This window comes from Elephantulus edwardii, unplaced genomic scaffold (assembly GCF_000299155.1).
Source record: "Elephantulus edwardii isolate Elephantulus edwardi_28Jun2011 unplaced genomic scaffold, EleEdw1.0 scaffold00080, whole genome shotgun sequence".
Lineage (NCBI taxonomy): Eukaryota > Metazoa > Chordata > Mammalia > Macroscelidea > Macroscelididae > Elephantulus > Elephantulus edwardii.
In genome coordinates this window covers 1,428,763-1,448,467 of record NW_006399830.1, presented here as the reverse complement: position 1 = coordinate 1,448,467, position 19,705 = coordinate 1,428,763, and the positions used below count along the sequence as shown (strand labels likewise).

Sequence of the window (19,705 nt, the reverse complement as noted above, 5' to 3'; positions counted from 1 at the left end):
GACAGAGGAGTGGACAGACAGACTCACCTACCAATTGACTGACCTCCTGGGAGCCGACGTTTATTCTGTTTATTGTGTTTCCTAATAAATGTTTGTCAGACACCTGCACCGTCCCAGAACTCGGAGGCACTCGATAAACAGCAGTTATTACCCACATGCATCAAATTAACTTATGATTTTTATTAGCCCTTTCTAATAACCCTGTTTGAAGGTCTCTGCTCAGTGGAGACAGAGCCTATTGCAGAGGCCATTCTGTACTTCGGTGGCTGACGACTCAGCCCGGACCAGTGTGGGAGCAGACAGAACCAGGCTGCAACCCTCCGGGCCGAGCTGCAAATGGGGTGCACGCTCCCCACTCGGCTGTCCTCACATGATCTCTGCTGCACCAGGAAGGAGTGTCCTGTGTGCATGTGTGTGCATGGTCATGTGTGGGAGCAAGGGGGTGCCATGCACGAGCATACATGGCGTGCACATGCAAGTGTGTGCATGCACGTGTGTAAGTGCTTAAGAGCATGCTTGCACCCTGTGGAATGCCGTCTCAGGGTGGGTGGACTCCTTTCCGAAGCCCCTCATGGAGCCTTAAGCCGGTGGACGAGGAACAGCCCTGGCCGTCACAGCAGCTGTTTAATAGCAGTAAAGTGGGATCTGTATTTACAGACCTGTGCGCTGCGGCCGGGAGGTATTAAATATCATCCATCATCAGGTCGAAGCCAGTCACACGCGGGAGCGCAGCTGGGAGTTAATATTCTCTTGGTTTCCTTCACCCATAAAGATTCCAGCTGTCCCTGTAAAACCCGGACGGGGCTAGGAGGGGAGATTCTCTGACCAGAGCCAGCAGCACCCTCTCTGGAGCTGGCCGCTTGATGACCCTCCCACGCAGGTTCCTGCAGGACTTAGCGGCTGTAAATCCTGAGCTTAGTTATATGGCCAGGTGCCAGCACCAGGTGTCAGCAGGCCCCAACAGGAGTGCTGCCTGCGGCCCCCCAGGCCTGCCTCTGTGTGACAGACGCTGCGCTTCCTCCTGTGAAACCCTTGGTAAGACGTTCAGCATTGGCAGGCCAGCTCCTTTCAGTCTGTCTTCGTGACCGAGGAGACCAGTGTTCGTAGAGGAGAGCCCTGGAGAAATGGTCGTGTAGTCCATCTCTCCACTGAAGGTGAGGTGTTGTTTGGCCCATTGCAGCCGTAGGACGAGTGCACTCGCTGTGGGTGCTCTCAGGACAGCGTGCAGCAGTGCAGAGCACGCAGCTGACACCCAGCCACCTGACAGGGAGGGGCTTGTCACCAACAAGCAGGGGGTGACATCGCCTATCCGTTTCCCTAGTGCTGTGCAGAGCACGAGGGGGGCTGGTGAGGTCCACAGGGTCCCACTTTCCGGCTGGGGCCGTGGAGCGTGTGCACAGGTCCCCAGTGCCTGTTCCTCCTCGACCGGCTCAGAGCAGTGGCTGAGAGGGCCTGCATTCTCCTGGTGGGCTGTGCTTGTGAAGCTGTACAGCTCTGCTTCCACGTGTCGCCTCACGTCTCGTGTCCTGTGTTAGCCGTCCGTGCAGGGTCTCGGACTGGCCATGTAGCTGCGCCTCTTGCTCACTGTGGCTCTGTCTGCTGTGGCGGCCTGAGGTCAGTCTGTCTGTCTGTTCTGTGTGCTGTTCGTTGCACTCAGAGCCGTGCTGCCCAGCCCCCCACTAACTGCTCCTGGGGTCCTCCTCTCTGGTGCTGCTGCCTTGACACGCCAGCTCCTTGGTGGCCATGTGACCGCCTCTCTTGGTAGCTTTACGTGAAGCACGTGGTTCAGGCGTGGCCACTGGCCCACCATTTGGAGTTATGGGAGCAGAGCCTCTCTGACATCAGTTTTGATTGTAAATGTCATTTCACTTCTCTTTCTTTGCTGTGGTCTCCTGACTGTCCGTGGAGACCTGGCATTCCGTCCTGCCCCTCACACTTCCCCTGTCTTGTGACATTGATGGCAATCTCATGTGGTGGCCACACCCCCGACTCTCGGTGAGTCTCCTCCCTGAACCCTTGCTTGCTGGTCATCCTTGGATGACACACCTGCCTTCCCTGGTTGTGCTATGTGGTTGGTGGCTCTGAGGCCTCCTCCCAAGTGTTGCTGCCACCTGGCAGATCAGTTGGCTGTGTACCTGAGGCCTCCACTCCAGGGTTTGTCTGCTATCCAGACCTGGAAGCAGAGGCCTGGTGGGTGGGGGACATGTGAGGTCACAGAGACTGTGTGGAGCCACTTGTACACCCCCCTCTCCGGCCTCAGCTGTCACTCACACCACACAGAGGGGACATCACAGATCCCAGATTATTGTTATTGTTATATGCTGTTGAGTCACCTGTGGCTTGTAGCGACCCTATGCACAACAGCTCTGAACCCTGCTCTATCCTGAGTCAGTCTGACTGACTCCGACACACCTACCTCCATTTACCCCCGTTACTGTGTCAATCCATCTCATCCCAGGTCTTCCTCTCTTGTGCTGTCCTTCACTCTTCCAAGCATGATGTCCTTCTCCAAGGACTGGTGCCTCCTGGCCACCTGCCCAAAGTATATGAAATAGAGATTCAGAATCCTAGCTTCCAAGGAGAAACTTGGTTTCACCCTCTCCCAAACAGACCTGTTTGTTCCCTTGGCAGTCCATGGTATGTTAAAGACTCTTCTCCAGCACCACAACTCAAAGGCAATGATTCTTTCATCCTTCTTCATTGTCCAGCTCTCTGAAGCATAGCAAGTAATTGTGAGGACATGGCCTGAACAGAGCACATTAGTCTCTAGACTGACATTGTGGACACTCTGGAGAGGTCCCTGACAGCACATTTCCCCAGTGTAATATGTCTTTTGATTTTTTTACTCCTGGTGCCAAGAGTGTTGATCGTGGAGCCGAGCAGGCTGAAATCGTTAACAGCCTCAGTCTCTTCTCCGTCTGTCATGGTTCTGCTAAATGGCCCATTGGTGAGAATCTTTGTCTTCTTGATGTTGAGCTTCAGTACATAATTGAAGCTTGCCATTCTTGACCTTCTGTAGCAAGCGCTTCAGGTCCTCCTCACTTTCAGCAAGCAGGATTGTGTCATCTGCATAACGCAGGTTTTAGGCAAGAGTCTTCCTTCAGTCCTGGTGCCACATTCCTCCTCATAAAGCCCAGCCTCCTGAATGATCTGTTCTGCATATAGATTGAAAAGGCATGGAGATAGGATGCATCCCTGATCCTGAACCATGCAGTGTTTCCCTGCTCTGTTCTGACTGCTGCTTCCTGGTCCAAGTATAGTTTTCACGTGAGTACTATTAAATGTTCTGGAATTCCCGTTTTTCTCAGAATCAGCCACAATTTATTGTGATCCACACACTCAACTCCCTTTGCACAGTCAATGAAACACACACAGACCTTCCTTTAGTGTTCTCTGTTTTCAGTCAAGGTCCATCTGACATCAGCGATAATGTCTCTAGTTTTACATCACACAACGTGCTCATGCTGGCTTGTGTTTCAAAGACAGCTCTCAAAAAACAAAACAAACCTCAGGGCGGAAGGATTGAGGGAAGCTCACTTCCAGCTACTGGTTTTGGGTGGTGTTGAATACAGACAGGAGGTGGTGGTGGGCTATTGAACACAGTCTGTAGGTGGTGTTGGGCGGGGTTGAGGACAGACAGGAGGTGGTGTTGGGTGGGGTTGAGGACAGACAGGAGGTGGTGTTGGGCGGGGTTGAGGACAGACAGGAGGTGGTGTTGGGCGGGGTTGAGGACAGACAGGAGGTGGTGGTGGGCTGTTGAGCACAGTCCAGGAGGTGGTTGTTGGGCAGTATTGAGGACAGACAGGAGGTGGTGTTGGGCGGTGTTGAGGACAGACACGGGGTACAGTTGGCTGGGTTGGCTTCTCCTGGAACAGTCCCAGCACCAGTCCTCTTGCCCTTTTTGACTTGGTCCCTCCCTGTTTCCTGTTGAAGTCTTTCGGTTGCTGTTGTGGGATTAACGCATGTGATAGCTTTGATCACATATTGATGCCTTTTCAAGGAACACAATGCTCATTCTTTACAAATTAAGCTACTTTAAGGCTTTAGGGATCTTTCTGCTTCAGGGGTTAAGGTCTCCTCAGGTTGATGGAGCTCTGGAGAACGCAAAGGCCACACTTGCCTGGTGGTTCAAATCCATCAGCAGCTCCCCCAGAGAAATACAGTGTCCTCTTGTGAAATTTATGGCCTGAGCAATGTCACTGGAGGTCACCTGTCGGTCACGTCCGACTCTGTGGCCATGAGTTTGGGTTGTCAGGGAATACTTTAGGGGTTCATCCAGTCTTAGTGACTTTGTAAATTCTAGAGTCTGTTAGAACTTTAAATTCTCTTCTGCACGTTCTCCCTTTGGAGAAGGATGCTGGTATGGGATTTTTTGGTTCAAACCTTGAATAGTGGGTACTGGGCTTTTTACTGGAATGCACTGATCTGTCCAGCAAGAAGCCACACCTTCACAGCACTGATTCCTCCCGCCTGTACACATGGGCGTGTTTCCAGGCATCTGTCCTTTCTCTCGTTCATGCTTTAGGACATTTTCTGGGTAGACATTTTGAAGGTGTTTGTTTTGGGGGGAACCATCAAATCAACTGTGACACAGAGACCTTCCAAACCCCAGCTCTGACCCTTGCCCCGCCCTGTCTCTCCTCCTGATCACTGACAGGCTCAAGCCCATTGGGACAGTTGCTGGGTCACTCTGTCTTGCTGAGGGTTTTAGCTTTTCTTTTCCCTTGAGGTGTTCTAATCATTGATATTGTTCAATCATTTCCACACTCTGCCAGGTCACCTTTCTTTGGAATGGGAACAAATATAGATCTCTTCCAGTCAGTAGGCCAGCTGGTTGTCCTCCAGATTTCTTGGCACAACTTGGTGAGCACATCAGGGCAGCATCTGTTTGTTGAAATATATCAGTTGGCATGCAGTCAATTCCTGGGGCCTTGTTTTTTGCCAATTCTTTCATCGCCACAGGCTCTTGCTCATACATTGTTTCCTGAAATTCTTCTGTGTCCACAGTTCCTTTTGGTACAGTGACTCTGTATACTCTTTCCACCTTCTTTTAATGCTTCCTGGATCGTTTAATATTCTGCCCAAAGCATCCTTAAGTATTGAAACTTGAGGTTTGAATTTTTCAGTTCCTTCAGCTTAAGAAATACTGAGCGAGTTCAGCCCTTTTGATTTTCTGACTCTAGCGCCTTGCATATTTCATTGTAATGCTTTTTCTTCCCACACTGCCCTCTGGAATCTTCTGTTGAACTTCTTGGCACTCCAGTGCAAGATTTAGAATTTCTTCTGACATCCATCTTCGTCTTTTCTTCCTTCTCTGCCTTCGTAATGACCTTTTGCATTCTTCCTGGATGATATTCTTGATATCCTCCCACAGCTCGTCTGGTCTTCGCTCATTAGTGTTCAGGGCCTCAAACCTGTTCCTGAGATGGCTTTGAAATTCAGGTGGGATAGACTAAAGGTCAGATTTTGCTTCCTGTGGACTTGATTTAATTTTCCCCAGCTTCAACTTGAACTTGCATATGATTAGTTGGTGGTCTGTTCCACAATCAGCACCTGGCCTAGTTTACACAGCTGATGTTGAGCTTCTGCAGCGATTCTTTCCACAGATGTAATTGATCTAATTCTTATGCATACCATCAGGTGAAATCCATGTGTATAGCCTGCATTTGTGTTTCTTATAAAATGTATTTGCAATGAATAAGTCATTGTGCAAAATGCTCTATGTCCGGCTTCATTTCTGTCACCAAGTTCGTGTTTTTCAACTGCTGATCCTTCTTCTCTAGTCCCAACTTTTGCATTCCAGTCTCCCATTATTATTAATGCACAGCACATCAACAGAGAACTGCCTGAAGTGCAGGCTGGATTCAGAAGAGGCCATGGCACTAGGGATAGTATAGTTAATGTCAGATGGATCTTGGCTGAAAGCAGAAAGTACCAGAGGAATGTCTGTCTGTGTTTCATTGAGTGCAAAGGCATTTGACTGTGTGGATCACAACAAACTGTGACTGACTCGGAGAATGGTAATCCTAGAACACTTGATTGTGCTTATGCAAAACCTATACTTGGACCAGGAGGCAGTTGTCAGAACAGAGCAAGGAAACACTGCATGGATCAAAATTGAGAAGGGTGTGCATCAAGGATGTGTCCTATCTGCACGTCTTTTCAGTCTATATGCAGAGCAGATTATCTGGGAGGCAGGTCTCTATGAGCAGAAGTGTAGCATCAGGATTGGAGGTAGACTCATCAACAATCTGTGTTATGCAGATGACACAACCTTGCTTGCTGAAACTGAGGACCTGAAGTGCTTGCTGCAGAAGGTCAAGGATTGCAGCCTTCAATATGGATCGAAGCTCAACATCAAGAAAACAAAGATTCTCACCACTGGGCCAATTGGGAGCATCATGATAGATGGTGAAGAGACTTGAGACTGTTGACAGCTTCAGTTGGCTTGGCTCTACAATCAATACTCTTGGTACCAGCAGCCAGGAAATTAAAAGATGAATTGCATTGGGAAACGACATCAGTCTGGAGACTAAGGTGCATCTAATCCAGGCCATAGTCTTCGCAATTGCTTGCTGTGCATAAAAGAGCTGGACAGTGACTAGGGATGATAGAGAGTTGATGCCTTTGAGCTGTGATGCTGGAAAAGAGTATTGAATATTCCATGGACTGCTAGGAGAACAAACAAGTTCGTCCTGGAGAGAGTGAAGCCAGGCTGCTCCTTGGAGGCAAGGATTCTGAAGCTTCGTCTGACATACTTTGGACATGTTGCAAGGCAGGACCAGTCCTTGGAGAGGGACGTCATGCTTGGGAGGGTGGAGGGACAGTGCAGGAGAGAAAGACCCTCAATGAGATGGATTGACTCAGTGACTGGGATAATGGGCATAGGTATGTCAAAGACACAGGATAGAGCAGGGTTTAGGGCTGTTGTACAAAGGGTCGCTGTGAGTTGCAAGCAGCTCGGCAGCACATAACAACAACAACAACAAGGTGGTCTAAAGAATAAATGGTACCTTTCCCTAAATTTGTTTTCTTGCTACTTTTGCTGGTGTGTTGAAGAATCATTGACCTTTGCGTCTTGACTGTGGCCTGGCCAGTGCTGATGAACATACTTTGATCATTTCTTTCGGTTCCCTTGGATTTCCTAGGTTCACAGCTGCCGCATCTGCCGGCAGTAGCCTTTCATTTCTCTCCAGTGTGTCCGCCTTTGAAGTGCTGCCTTGCCTTCACTCCAGCCGGGAGCTTCAGTCTTTGAAGTGAAGTGTTGGTGGAAGGTGTTTGTTTCCGTCTCGGTCAGCACAGGTGCTTCCCACCTCTCACCGCTGAACAGGGTGTTCAGAGTTCTGAGGTAAAACTTAAGAGATCATAAAGAAGGTTTCTTCTGGGCTTTTGTTTTCTTTTTGATTTTTTGGTTTTAAATGGTTTTAATCATGAATAGGTGGTCCATTTCATCAAATGCTTTTTCTTCACATATTGAGATGATCATGATTTTGTCTTCTTATTCAGTTAATGTGAATTTCATTTGTTTTCCAATATTAAATCAAACTTGCATTTCCAGGTAAACAAACTTAATTTCCTGATGATTGTTGGTGGGTAACATTTTATGTGGTTTGCTAATAAGGTGCTTTAGGATTTGTCATCTATGTTTATGAGCAGTTTCGGCCATTGATGTGGATTTTTTTGTTACAGGCTCATAAAATTTGGGGTCATTGTTTTGTTGACCTTATACACTGTTAAGCAATTCTGGTCTTTTCTCTGAAATAGTTGGCATGAGATCAGAAATTCTTCAAATATTTTGTCCAGTCCACTAGTAAATGTTTCGAGTCCTGGGACTTTCTTTTTAAAAATTTTTTATTTTATTCTTTTTTGTGTGTGTGCCGTCAAATCGGATCTGACTTGTACAGGAGGAGATTGCCCCTCCTTTTCCAGCAGAGCATCTGGTGGATTTGAACTGCGAACTTCTGAGATTTCAGTGCAGCTTCTCGCCAATAGGCCACCAGAGATCCCTTGAGACCTAGGACTTTCTTGTTGGCGAGCTTTCTGATTTGGGGTTTAGTTGTTGATGGGTTTTGTTGGGGTTTTTGTTTGTTTGGTTTTGTTTTAAATAAAATATTCTACTGACTGGAAGCAATCCATATTTATTCCCATACAAAAAAAAAGGTGACCCGACAAAGTGTGGAAATTATCGAACAATATCACTAATACCACACACTAGCAAAATCCTGCTGAAGATTATCCAGAAGTGACTGGAACAGTACATTGACAGAGAACTCCCAGAAATACAGGCTGTATTTAGAAGAGGTTGTGGTGCAACGTCAGATGGATCTTGGCAGAATGTAAAGAGTACCAGAGAATGTCTGGATGTGTGTCATTGACTATGCAAAGGCATTCGAGTCTGTGGATCACAACAAATTGTGGCTAACCTTGAGAAAATGGGAATCCCAGACCACTTGACTGTGCTTGTGTGAAACCTGTACTTGGACCAGGAAGCAATTCCCAGAATAGAGCTGCTGAACACTGCATGGTTCAAAATCAGGAGAAGAGTGCATCAGGGATGCATTCTGTCTCCATATCTTTTCAATCTAGATGCAGAACAGATCGTTTGGGAAGCAGGGCTTTACGAGAGGGAATATGGCATCAGGATTGGAGGTAGACTCATCAACAACCTACATTATGCATATGACACAACCTTACTTGCTGAAACTGAGGAAGACCTGAAGCGCTTTCTGCAGAAGGTCAAGGACTATAGTCTTCTATATGGATTGAAGCTCAACATCAAGAAGACAAAGATTCTCACCACTGGGCCAATTGGTAGCACCATAATAGATAAAGAAGAGATTGAGGTTGTTAACAATTACAGCTTGTTTGGCTTCAATTAACACTTTTAGCACCAGCAACCAGGAAATCAAAAGATGAATTGCATTGGGAAAATCTGCTCTCAGGAACCTCTCCAGAGTGCTGAAAAGCAACAGTGTCAGTCTAGAGACTAAGGTGCGCCTAATCCAAGCCATGGTCTTTGAAATTACTTGTTATGACAGAAGAAGAATCAGTGCCTTTGAGTTGTGGTGCTGGAGAAGACTCTTGAACATACCATGGCCTGCCAAGAAAACAAATAGATCTGTCTGGGAGAGGATGAAACTAAGTTTCTCCTTGGAGGCTAGGATTTTGAAGCTCCATCTCACATACTTTGGGCAGGTAGCCAGGAGGGACCAGTCCTTGGAGAAGGACATCATGCTTGGAAGGATGGAAGGACAGCAGGACAGCACATGAGAGGAAGACCCTGGATAAGGTGGGTCTTACAGTGACTGGTGCAATGGAGGTTGGTGTGTCAGAATTAGTGAAACAGGCTTAGGACAGGGCAGGGTTCAGAGCTGCTGTACATAGGGTCGCTATGGGTTGCAGGTGACTAGATGGCACATAACATCAGGTTTACTTAGAAAGTTTGCATACCATGTTTTTCACACTGAATCTTTCCCATTTTCTATCCACCAAATTGTGCAACCCTGTGATTACCCCCTTGTCTGTCCTCACCCCTCTGCTCCTACTCACCCGTCCTTGGATCCTCTTACACTTTTTACTAGTTATCTCTTTTATTTCTACAATAATGGTCTTAGACAGTACTTGTTCTTATGGGACTGAGGTCACTCAGTATAATGCCCTTTAGACCCTCCCACGTTAGGTGGTGATTTGCAAACTCATTGCTCCTGCCTGCTGCATAGTATTCCTTCGTGGGAATGTACCACAGTTTCTCAGTCCACTCGATTGTGGTTGGACATTTGGACTGTTTCCATGTTCTTGTGATGGTGAATAACGCCGCTGTGAACGTGGGTGTACAAGTCTCTGTTTGTGCCTCTTTTCTCATTCTCTCGGTATATTCCAAGCAGTGGAGAGCTGGGGCTTTTGAATGTCTTCTTGAACACTGGCTGTGCCTCTTCAAGAGCAGATTGGCTTGCTCCTTTGGCATCTGGGAGATTCTGAGTCCTTCACTCAGACTATCGTCCCAGTGCATCCGCTCTTCTCAGTGCCCTGCTCACTGTCCCCCGTCCATGTGCACAGGAGTGGACTGGCTATCCTGGCTTGGCTCATGTGTGCCCTGGTGTTTCAGCCGACAGCTTTGCCCTTAGGACTTGTGAGAGATACAGAAGGGCAGTTTTTCCCAGGAAATTGCAGTCCGTTGTCTGGTCTCTTGACTCCCACTTCTGTGGCGTAGACCGTGGAGTCAGGGAAACCGAACCTTGACAGCAGGCCCTTCCTCCGGTTCCCGAACCTTGACAGCAGGCCCTTCTCTCCGGTGCCCACGCTGTTGTCCATTGTGTCCTGTGCAGATCTTTGTTGTCTCCTTTTTATATTTTATTTTATTATCTTTTGTGTGTACCGCCAAATCAGATCTGACTGGTACAGGAAGAGATTGCCCCTCCTTCTCCAGCATAGCATCTGGTGGATTCGAACTGTGTACCTCTCAGCTTGCAGTGCAGCTTCTTGCCACTAGGCCACTGGAGCTCCCTTTTCTTCTTGTCACCTTGCTGAGGTGGTGTCCATCCTGAATGCTAAAGGCAGTGAGCTGCATTGGTAAGCGCGTCAAGGCTTCTGTACTTCCACACGTGCGATTATGACGTCGGCATGCTGCCGGTCTTTGATGAGTCATTTACCATCCAGACACCACATTCTTCTTCATGTAGTCCAGTTTCTTGGATGGTTTGCTTAGCAAACAGATTGAATAGATGTGGACACACGGCTTTGTCATTTTAAGCCGTGAGACGTCTTGTTGTGTTTGAACTGGTGCCTCTTGTCGATGTGCACGTTCTGCGTGAACGTAAGTAGGTGTCCTTAAATTCTCATTCCCGCAGTGTTTTCCACAAAGTGCTCGCATCCTTCTTCTTCTCTAGTTCTGTAAAAATACCTCCCTAGAGTCCTGTGCCTTCAACCCAGATCCGTCTGGCCTCAACAATGCCTGTAGATACTCACACAGGAAATAACACAGCAAAGGGTTCTGTCTTCTGTCCTGAAACACTTTCAGTCTCATTGGTTAATGCTGGTCGTTTTTAGTAGCTGTCATCTGATCTCCACATACTCGGTCATGCTGTGTGAGAGTCAAGAGAGCCTTGCCCATGTCATTGCCATTGAAATAATCCCCAAATGAAGTGTCCGAGCTGTTGATAGCTCTGACTCCAGGTGCCCTGGAATGTGAGCACAGCTGTGCCCTCGCTCCGGCTTGGCCACGACCTTTCTGGAAACTGAGTACCCTCTTCTCCCTGCCTGTGGGAGGTTTGAACTGCTGTCCTCGGAGGTAGAGCCACGCGTGTGGAGGCACGCGTTCCCATGCACTTGCCTTCTGATTCCCCCTGTGTCTCTGTCCTGTGTGATTGAAGTGGCTCCGTCTGCAGCGTAAGCAGTGCGAGCAGACGCTTGCCGTTGATGTTCGCTGTCATCTCATCGCCTCGCCTTTCAGCGCTCCTGGTCCAGAATGGCTGGGGGCTCGTCAGGAATCAGCGTTGAATTCTGTCACACACTTTGTCTGCATAATGAGACAGTCACTTGGTTTTTCTTCTTTGATTTTTAAAGTCAGCCTCGCATTCCTGAAAGGAGCCCTGGTGCAAAGCAGGCAAAGCGTTGGGTTGCCGATGGAGAGGTCAGTGGTTAGACCTCCACGGGAGGCAGGTGCTCCGCCGATGCACAGCCTGGGCAGGCCTGCTGCAGGCTAACTCCTTGCTCCAGGGCCTCTGGGACCCAAAGGACTCGATGCCGTTGGGGTCCTGGAGTCACTCCAGCTCCGCATGCTGTCACCCTTGGAGTATGCTGTGGGTTGGATACTCCGTTTTGGCTCGGATTTTGGATCTCTGCTTCCGACATGAATCAGTCTACTGCCCCTTTCTCTCCTGATGTCCTGTCTGGTGTAGGTTTCTGCGTGAAGCTGGCTGCAGGGATGAGTCGGGATGTGTTCTCACTTCTTCACCAACATTTTAGAAGAATGCTTGGTCGGGGTATTATTTCTTTCTTTGATACATGATTAAATTCAGTGCTGAACAGCATAGGCCTGAAGTTTTCCTCCGAGGACGCCCGAAGCTGTGTTTTCAATGTCTGCCCTGACGTGTTCATCACCGTCTCTTGTTTTTGTATCTGCAGCGTCCGAGTTTTGTCACATCCTCCTTGCTGAGATCAGGAATGGGTCTTCCCCTCTTCTTCCTGCTCAGTCCCCTGTGCACAGGTTTATCGGTGTGTTGGTCATCTCCAGGAACCTGCCCCTGGCTGACTGGTCTCTGGTTCCTCCGTTTCCACATGGACCGTTGTCTTGTCTTTTTGCTTGCTCCCTTCTGAAAGACAGAAGCTGAGTTTTCTCACTTGAGACCCTTTCCCCTCCAAGCACAGCTTCAGTAGCATGCTGTAAACTCTCATTTGTTGAATTTTCGCTTTCCTCCGTTTTATGTACTGTCTGGTTTCAGTGTTGGTTTCTTCTTGGATTGCTGGCTGTCTGCTCTTACTTTGGGATTTTCCACACATTCTTTCTGGTACTGATTTGTAATTTGGCTCCATCAACAAGAACAAGGAGTGATGCAGTGGTGAATGCGTACCTGCTGACGAACGTGTCCCACCAGCTGCTCTGAGGAAGGATGCAGCCGTTTCCTCCATGGAGATGATGGCCTGGAGACCCTCTGCACCGCTCTGCCCCACCCTGAAGGGCTGCCGGGAGCTGATGACTCGGCCACAGTGGGTTTGTTTTTCATCCACTGGGAACGTATTTTGAATGAACTGAATGCTTTTGAGTTACTGAAAGGCTTGGAAGATGAGAACATCAGCCAAGTTGGGTGTGAGTACTCAGATGTTCTTTGAAAAACAAAATGAAACTGAGTGCCCTGCCGTGGAGCTGACCTGACACAGAGACCCTCTCTCGGCTTTCTGTCCATCTCAGCAGCACACTGGCCGTCTTCTCCCATGGAATTGGGCAGGTTAAACTGCTCCAGCACAAACCCCCTGCACCCCCAGGGCCCTTGCCATCGTCCCCCAGATCACTGGAGACACCTTCCTCTGGAGTGAATTCTGCTTTGTTTTGGATCGCTTCTCTTGCTGTACGGGGTTCCACAGGGTAGTCTGCGGGGGCTGCGCTCTCTGGTATCCCTCCTAGGCACCCCTCCTGGGCACCCCTCCCTCCCAAGCCCCCCTCCCGGGCACCTCTCCTGGGCGTCCCTCCTGACCATGCCTCCTGGGCACCCCTCCGGGTGCCCCTCCCTCAGCTCTGCGAATGGTGGGCCGGCTCCCTGTGCGCTTCACAGCCGGGGGCCTGGTGGACGGTGAGCCACAAGTTGATTCCGGCTGTACGACTGCACGGCCTGGGGCTTATTGGTTGGCTTTTTCTGCATCCACCCATCTTTTCAACCTCATTTTTCCTTAAACTCACCCCGTGCTTTTCTCTCGTCCACTGTACGGAGTCCTCACTTTTAGAAACCATACTTGCACTTCTTTTCAAAATTAATAGTTCCAGCTTTTTGAACATCCAGGGTACAGGTACTTCTGCGGGCGCAACTGGGAAGTTCTGACCTCTTGTCCCTGCGCGGCGATCCCAGTTGGTCGATGTTCTTAGTGTCACGTGAGCGCCTGGGCACAGGGTCGCTATGAGTCACAGTCACCACGATGGCACACAATGGCGACATTCTTCAGTGCCTGGAGGGAAGCGAGCTGACGTGGGAGCCACAGGGTCCTTGTGCCGTGTCGCTGCGCGTGGGGCCAGCTCCATGGGACTCGGCAGCACCCGTGGCTGAGTGGGCATTTTGGTTCAAATCTGTTTCAGAGTCACTAAGAGTTGTCACTCGATGGCACCTAACACACCCCCGGTGACCCGAGTGTATGGTGGACATTGTGGAGTCTGTCATGTCAGATGTGGGACAGCTCCCTTCTGTTTAGTTGCTCCTTGGAACACCTGTGATCCTTCCTGGCCTTACTTGTTTGGTGGCTCAGGTGTCTGTACCATTGCTCGGGACTGAGTTGGCTTTTCCCCAGGGGTAAGGTCGGGGGGCACCGTGGGTGCAGTGAGCAGGTAGAGCTTGGCCACTGACCCTGACTGCCCTTCTGCCCACCCTCCAGGACCACCCTCTGCCCACCCTCCCCGGCCCCAAACCCTGACCGCCCTTCTGCCCACAGGAGCGCGACGGCATGCGGGCCATCCTGGGCTCCTATGACAGTGAGATGACCCCGGCCGAGTACTCACCACAGCTGACCCGCCGTATCCGCGAGGCCGAGGACATGGTGCAGAAGGTGCATGCCCACAGCTCCGAGGTCGAGGTGAGTGGTGGGGTCCCCCCTGGGCAGGCAGGGCTCTGACGCTCCACAGGCAGGAGGTGGGTCTCTCCTGGCCTGCAGGCCCCCAGGTGCGTAACTGTGTACGCAGACTTTCACTAGCTGGTTCGCACACTGGCTGTCCTGTCCACGTTGTGCCAGCCTGGTGGTCTCCCTTACACTTTTGCATTCCCGTCTCCCCATGTCCTTGAGCTTCCGAGGCTTTGTCTGGGCCTCAGGCTTGTCCATCTCAGAAGGGGCAGACATCTTGGCTTACCCCGTGGGCACACAGGCTGTGCTGGGCCTGCAGGGGCCTCACCTCGGGGCCAGGCGGGGCCTCCCTGGCTTCCCAGTGCCCAGACACCGTGCAGCTCAGCACACCTCATGCTGCTGCATTCATGAGGTCCCCACTCGTGGCTTTGTACCTTCCTGCTGTGACGATGCTGGGGCCTCGGCCAGCGCTCCATCTGTGCCCCTCAGGTTTGTTCCCAGTGACCAGCAGCTTAGCGCTGGGGCAGTGTGACTGTTGCTGGTCCTGGTGCCTCGTTGACTGTGGAGCCCAGGCCCGAGTATCCCAAGTTCCAGAATGTCCTGCTTCTCCCAGGAGATGACAGGGTCAGTGTGGTCAGCCCATTCTGAGGCCCAGCTCGGGTGACTTCCCTCCAGCAAGCCCTGGTGGACACCAGCTTGCCTGAGCACCCAGGGCCTCACCCACAGGGCTGACCTTCTAGTGAGGAGCTGTGTAAACATGGATGTCATGGTACGTGGTATCAGAAACACACAGGGAGGTGAGTTGGCCTTCCGGGGTGTGACCGTGTTCAGGTCATCGATGGACAGCAGAGGTGTTCCCTAGGGCTGCATCCGAATAGTGGTCAGCAGGAGAGGAGGCTTCTGGGAATGGCCGAATGGTGTGTGAGGAGGTGGAGGCAGAGGAATCTGGAGCCCAGCAGTTCCTCCACACTGAGGAGTCCCCACTGGTGCTCTTGGGGGCTGGAGCAGGGGGCACCCTGGCCTGGGGCACAAACATTGAATTCTCTGTACAGGGTCTGGGATAGAGAGTGCCTCAGCCTGGCCACAGCCCCTCCTTCCCTCCCTGTTTGGGGTCTGGGGTAGGTGCCCATCCAGTCTGGAGCACAGCCCCCTGGTTTTTCTGTTTGGGATTAGGGGTAGAGGGCCTCCCAAGCCTGACTTCTTAGGGTCTAGAGTAGAAAACCTCCCATATCTGGGGCATAGCTCCTCTGTTTGGGGTTTAACACAATGGGCACCTTAAACCTGGTCACAATGCTCAGGTCTCCATTTGTCAAGAACAAACCTGGAGAGGCCACTTGTCAGGCCCTTGTCCCTGGTGTTTCCTTGACCAGGGCATGCTGGGCTGCTGGCCAGGCTGCCTGACCTGATGCCCACCTCCCTTCGAGGGTCTTGATGCTGTGTCCACAGGAGAGGAGGTGGCAGCCAGCTGGCCCTGGGCTGCTGAGGTCTCTGCTGGCCCTGTGCACACTGCCCTCCAGGTTAAAGGTGAGCACCACCAAGCTGAGGTCACTGCAGACAGACGCGTGCTAATCGCCACCTCGTTACTACCCATTTGGCGCCATATGCAGCATTAATGAAGAGAGATTGGTGGGGCAGCTCCTCTGACACTCTCCATCGTCCCTGGCATTTTTTATGCTGAGAGATGGGTCTTGTCTGGGCACACCATATGTGCTTTGGCTGCCTAATTGCAGGCCAACCATTCTGGCAAGTCACAGGCCATATGTTCTGGGTGTCTGCGCACCAGGGCAGCCAGCATTGTCACCATGGCAGCCTCGCCAGGCCTCACGTCTACCCCCAGATGGGGCCCTTAGCCAGGATGCTCTGCTATGGGCTCAGGGCAGCATAAAGCCCACAGCTGGGGCTCCCACACCCCCACTGTGGCTCCCTGGCCCCGCTACTCCTGTGGACTCTGCTCTCCAGCACCCAGGGTCCTGCATCCAGGGATGCACTGAAGGAGAGATGGACATGGATGAGTGCATGATGGATGGATGGGTGGTCGGTGAGTGAATGGTCGGATGGGTGGGTGGATGAAGGATGGGTGGGTGGATGGGGCTGGGTGAGTGTGTGGGTGAGGTAGTGGTTGTAAGGTAGTGAGTGGACTGATGGTGGATGGATGGGTGGTGGGTGATGGATGGATGGAAATTGATAGGTGGGTGATGGATGAATAGATAGTATGGGAAGATGGATGAGTGGGAAGGGATGGTTGGGTGAATGTGAGGGTAGTCCAGTGTATGAATGGTTGAGTATGTAGTGAGTGGATATATAGGGATGAATGGGTGAGTTCAGGGGTGGATGGTCAATGAATGTGCGGGAATGGATGGATGGGTGGATGGATGATTGGATACGTGGGTGTGTGGATGGTGGGTGGGTAGGTGGATGGATGTGTGGGAATGGCTGGATGGATGATTTGGTACATGACTGGTTGAAGGCATGGCTGGGCTAGTGAATGGGTGATTGAGTGGGTGGCGAATGGATACACAGGGATGGTGTCTAAGTAGGAGAAGATAGGACATGGGGGCGCAGGGCTGTTGGTGTCTCTCAGAAAGGGCCGGAGGGAGTGAGAACAGCACAGCCCTTTCCCGCCCCAGAGCGGAGCGCGGGTGAAGAGCCGTAGCCCAGCCCCTTCATGCCGCTAGAGCCACAGCAGCGGGAGGTTTACGCATTTACTCTTGTTGACTCCCAGCCTTTCGACTGTGGTGTGGAGAATGAGGGTTGTTAGAGAAGTAAGTGCAAAGTGGGGGAGGCAGCCAGGCCGCCCCAAGACACAGTTCCTCACTAGTCCAGGCTCCCGCTTCAGTTCAGCAGCAGCTTTCCCATCATCCAAGGCAACGACAGCAATCCTTTAACTGTGGCCTTTATCCCAGGACTCCTCAGATTACCCCTTGCAATACCTTCTCCACAGCAATGCCCCATCTCTCCACTAACATCACCTGGATCTCATTCTCAGCAGGGTCTTGCTCCAGTCTCCCTCAAGTCTTCCTCTCCTCAAGTCCTGTTGCACGCTATGGGAAGCGCTCTTTTTCTTATCCTAGTTTCACAGCTGTTGATGATTTGCTAAACCATGTGTCTGCAGTTAAGGTAGCTGGAGACCAACTGGGGCTAACTAAGGTAATGGCTAAAAAAAGCCAACTTTTAGGCTAACACCAAAGATGGGTTGGTTCAGGGTTGGATGGGTGGGTGGATCGTGAAGATGGATGGGAAATGGATGGGTGGGTGGATTTATGGATGGATGGGGACGGGTAAGTGGGACTGAGTAGTTGGATGGATGGATGGATGGATGGATGGATGGATGGATGGATGGATAGATGGATGGATTCATAGGTAGGTAGATGCGCAGTGGGTGGAGTGTATGGATGTATGGGAGTGGATAGTTGGGTGGGTTCATGAATGGGCCGGATGGTAACTGCGTAGAGCACAGGTAGACGGGTAGATTCATAGAGGGAAAGGTGTATGGGCAGTGAATGGATGGACCAGGGTGGATGGGTAGTGGATGAGTGGATTTGTGGGTGGAGAGGGGTGTTGGTAATGAATAGCTGGGTCAGTGGTGGATGGTTGGTTGAGTAGGAGATGGGTGGGTGGATAGAAGGAGGGGGGTAACCTGGGCAGTGAATGGATGGACCAGTGATCGGTGGTTGGGTGGGTGGTAAATGGATGGGTGGATGTAGGGGTGTATGGTTGGTGAATAAGTGGGCCAGGATATATGAGAGTGAGTAACTTGATCAGAGAATGCATGTGTGGATGGGTTTCTGCATACACTTGAATGGATTGGTCCATGGAGGAATGACTCAGTCTTGACCACTGCCCACATGTTAGGATTTAGAGCCCAACTGGGCCCTATTGCTCCTACCCCTAATGTCTTGGGTCTCAGGACCCAGAAGCCAGCTCAGGGCTTGGGCCTGGGTGCTGTGGACACTGCCTCTGCCCTGGGCCGTGACACACCATGGCCCACCCTCTGAACCTCTGAACCCATGCCGCGGGCATGGCTTTAAGTCCCCTCTTGTCCACCCACATGCCATCTCTCCAGGGCATCTGGAGAGCCCCGGACAGTTCCACACCCCGACAGCTGCACCTAACAGGCTGGATCCATCCCTGTCTCAGAGCTGGAGCGGGGAGGAGATGAGGAGAGGGTTGGTCTTGCAGGAGACCAGAACTGCTGACCTTCCGGTGTCTAGAGGAGCGGCTTCCTCCACCCTTGGGAAGTGGCAGGATGGGCTGCTTTCTGTCTCAGTGACGTCTGAGGCCTGCTGCTCCCTGGTTTGGGCCCCAGAGGTCTGAGTTAGAGCCCCTGGAGGGTGAGCATCCTGCTTCCACTAGGTGGCAGCAGCTCGGGCTGCTGTCCAACCTCTGAGAACCAGGCGCAGCTGAGGCTGAGGGCAGGGGACAGGTAGGGGACAAGTGCCCCTGAATGAGTCCTGGGAGGCCACTCCAGAGGGCGGGTGTGCTGGGGCGGGGAGGGCAGAGGTGGAATCCTTGGGTGATGCTAAAAAGGGTTTAGCCCTCAACTACTAACCAAAAGGTTGGTGGCTTGAATCCACCCAGAGGTGCCAGGAAGGAGGAGCCTGGCGACCTGAAGTCCCTGGGTGCTCCCTGCACTCATGCACATTGCGTCAGAGCCTTGTTTCGGGCGCGGAGCTCGCTCTCGCAGCTTTCCTCCCCTGCCACACCTTGGAACTGGTGCTCCCTCACTGAGCGGAGCTGGCGAGAAGCAGGGAGACACTGCCAGCATGCTTGGCACAGGTGTGTCAGGGACCTGGGCTTGTGCCGGGGAAGCAGGTCCCCTAACTGGTCTACAAAGGAGGTTTGATGCTAGGTGCTCCTGGAAGTCAGTGAGGTTAGGAGAGGGGAGAAGACGCAGCCCTCACAGCTGGCTGTGGAAGCAGCCACAGCTGGGGGTCTGGGCTGCTGTGTGCAAGTTCAGGGCATCACCTTTGTCCAGACCATGGATCTCCATGGTCATTCCCAGAGGGGGGACTGATGGAGAGAGAAACCTGGCTTAAAAAATGATCCCAGAAAGCCAGCATGACTCACCCGAGTCCCAGCAATTTAACAGAACTGAGTTCTGTGCACACTTGAGTGAGTTTATTGCTAGATGCGGGATGGATGGATGGAGGTTTGAAGGAGGGGCACCAGCAAACGAGTGCTTGTGCACTCCAGTGGGTTGTTCGTGGATGAATTCAAGTGTACGGATGGATGCATGGACGGATGTGTGGATGGATGGGTATGTGATGCATGCAGAGATGTTTGAGTGTGTGGGTGGATGGATGTTCAGATGGGTGGATAGGATGCATGAGTGGATAGATGGATGGAGTGTGGGTGGGTGATGCATAAAGAAATGTTTGGGTATGTGGATGGATGGATGGGTGGGTGGGTGGATGGGTGGATGGATGGATGGATGGGTGGGTGGATG

General features: G+C 51.4%; 1 protein-coding gene across 1 annotated transcript in view; it reads left to right on the top strand.

Moving 5' to 3' along the window:
- The window catches only part of MAD1L1 (MAD1 mitotic arrest deficient-like 1 (yeast)), a 239,557-nt gene that overhangs the window by 106,029 nt on the left and 113,823 nt on the right, over positions 1-19,705 (top strand). Inside the window, exon 11 of the mRNA XM_006889608.1 lies at positions 14,134-14,274. Within this exon, the coding sequence (XP_006889670.1) occupies positions 14,134-14,274 (141 nt within the window). The remainder of the gene's footprint in view (positions 1-14,133; positions 14,275-19,705) is intronic.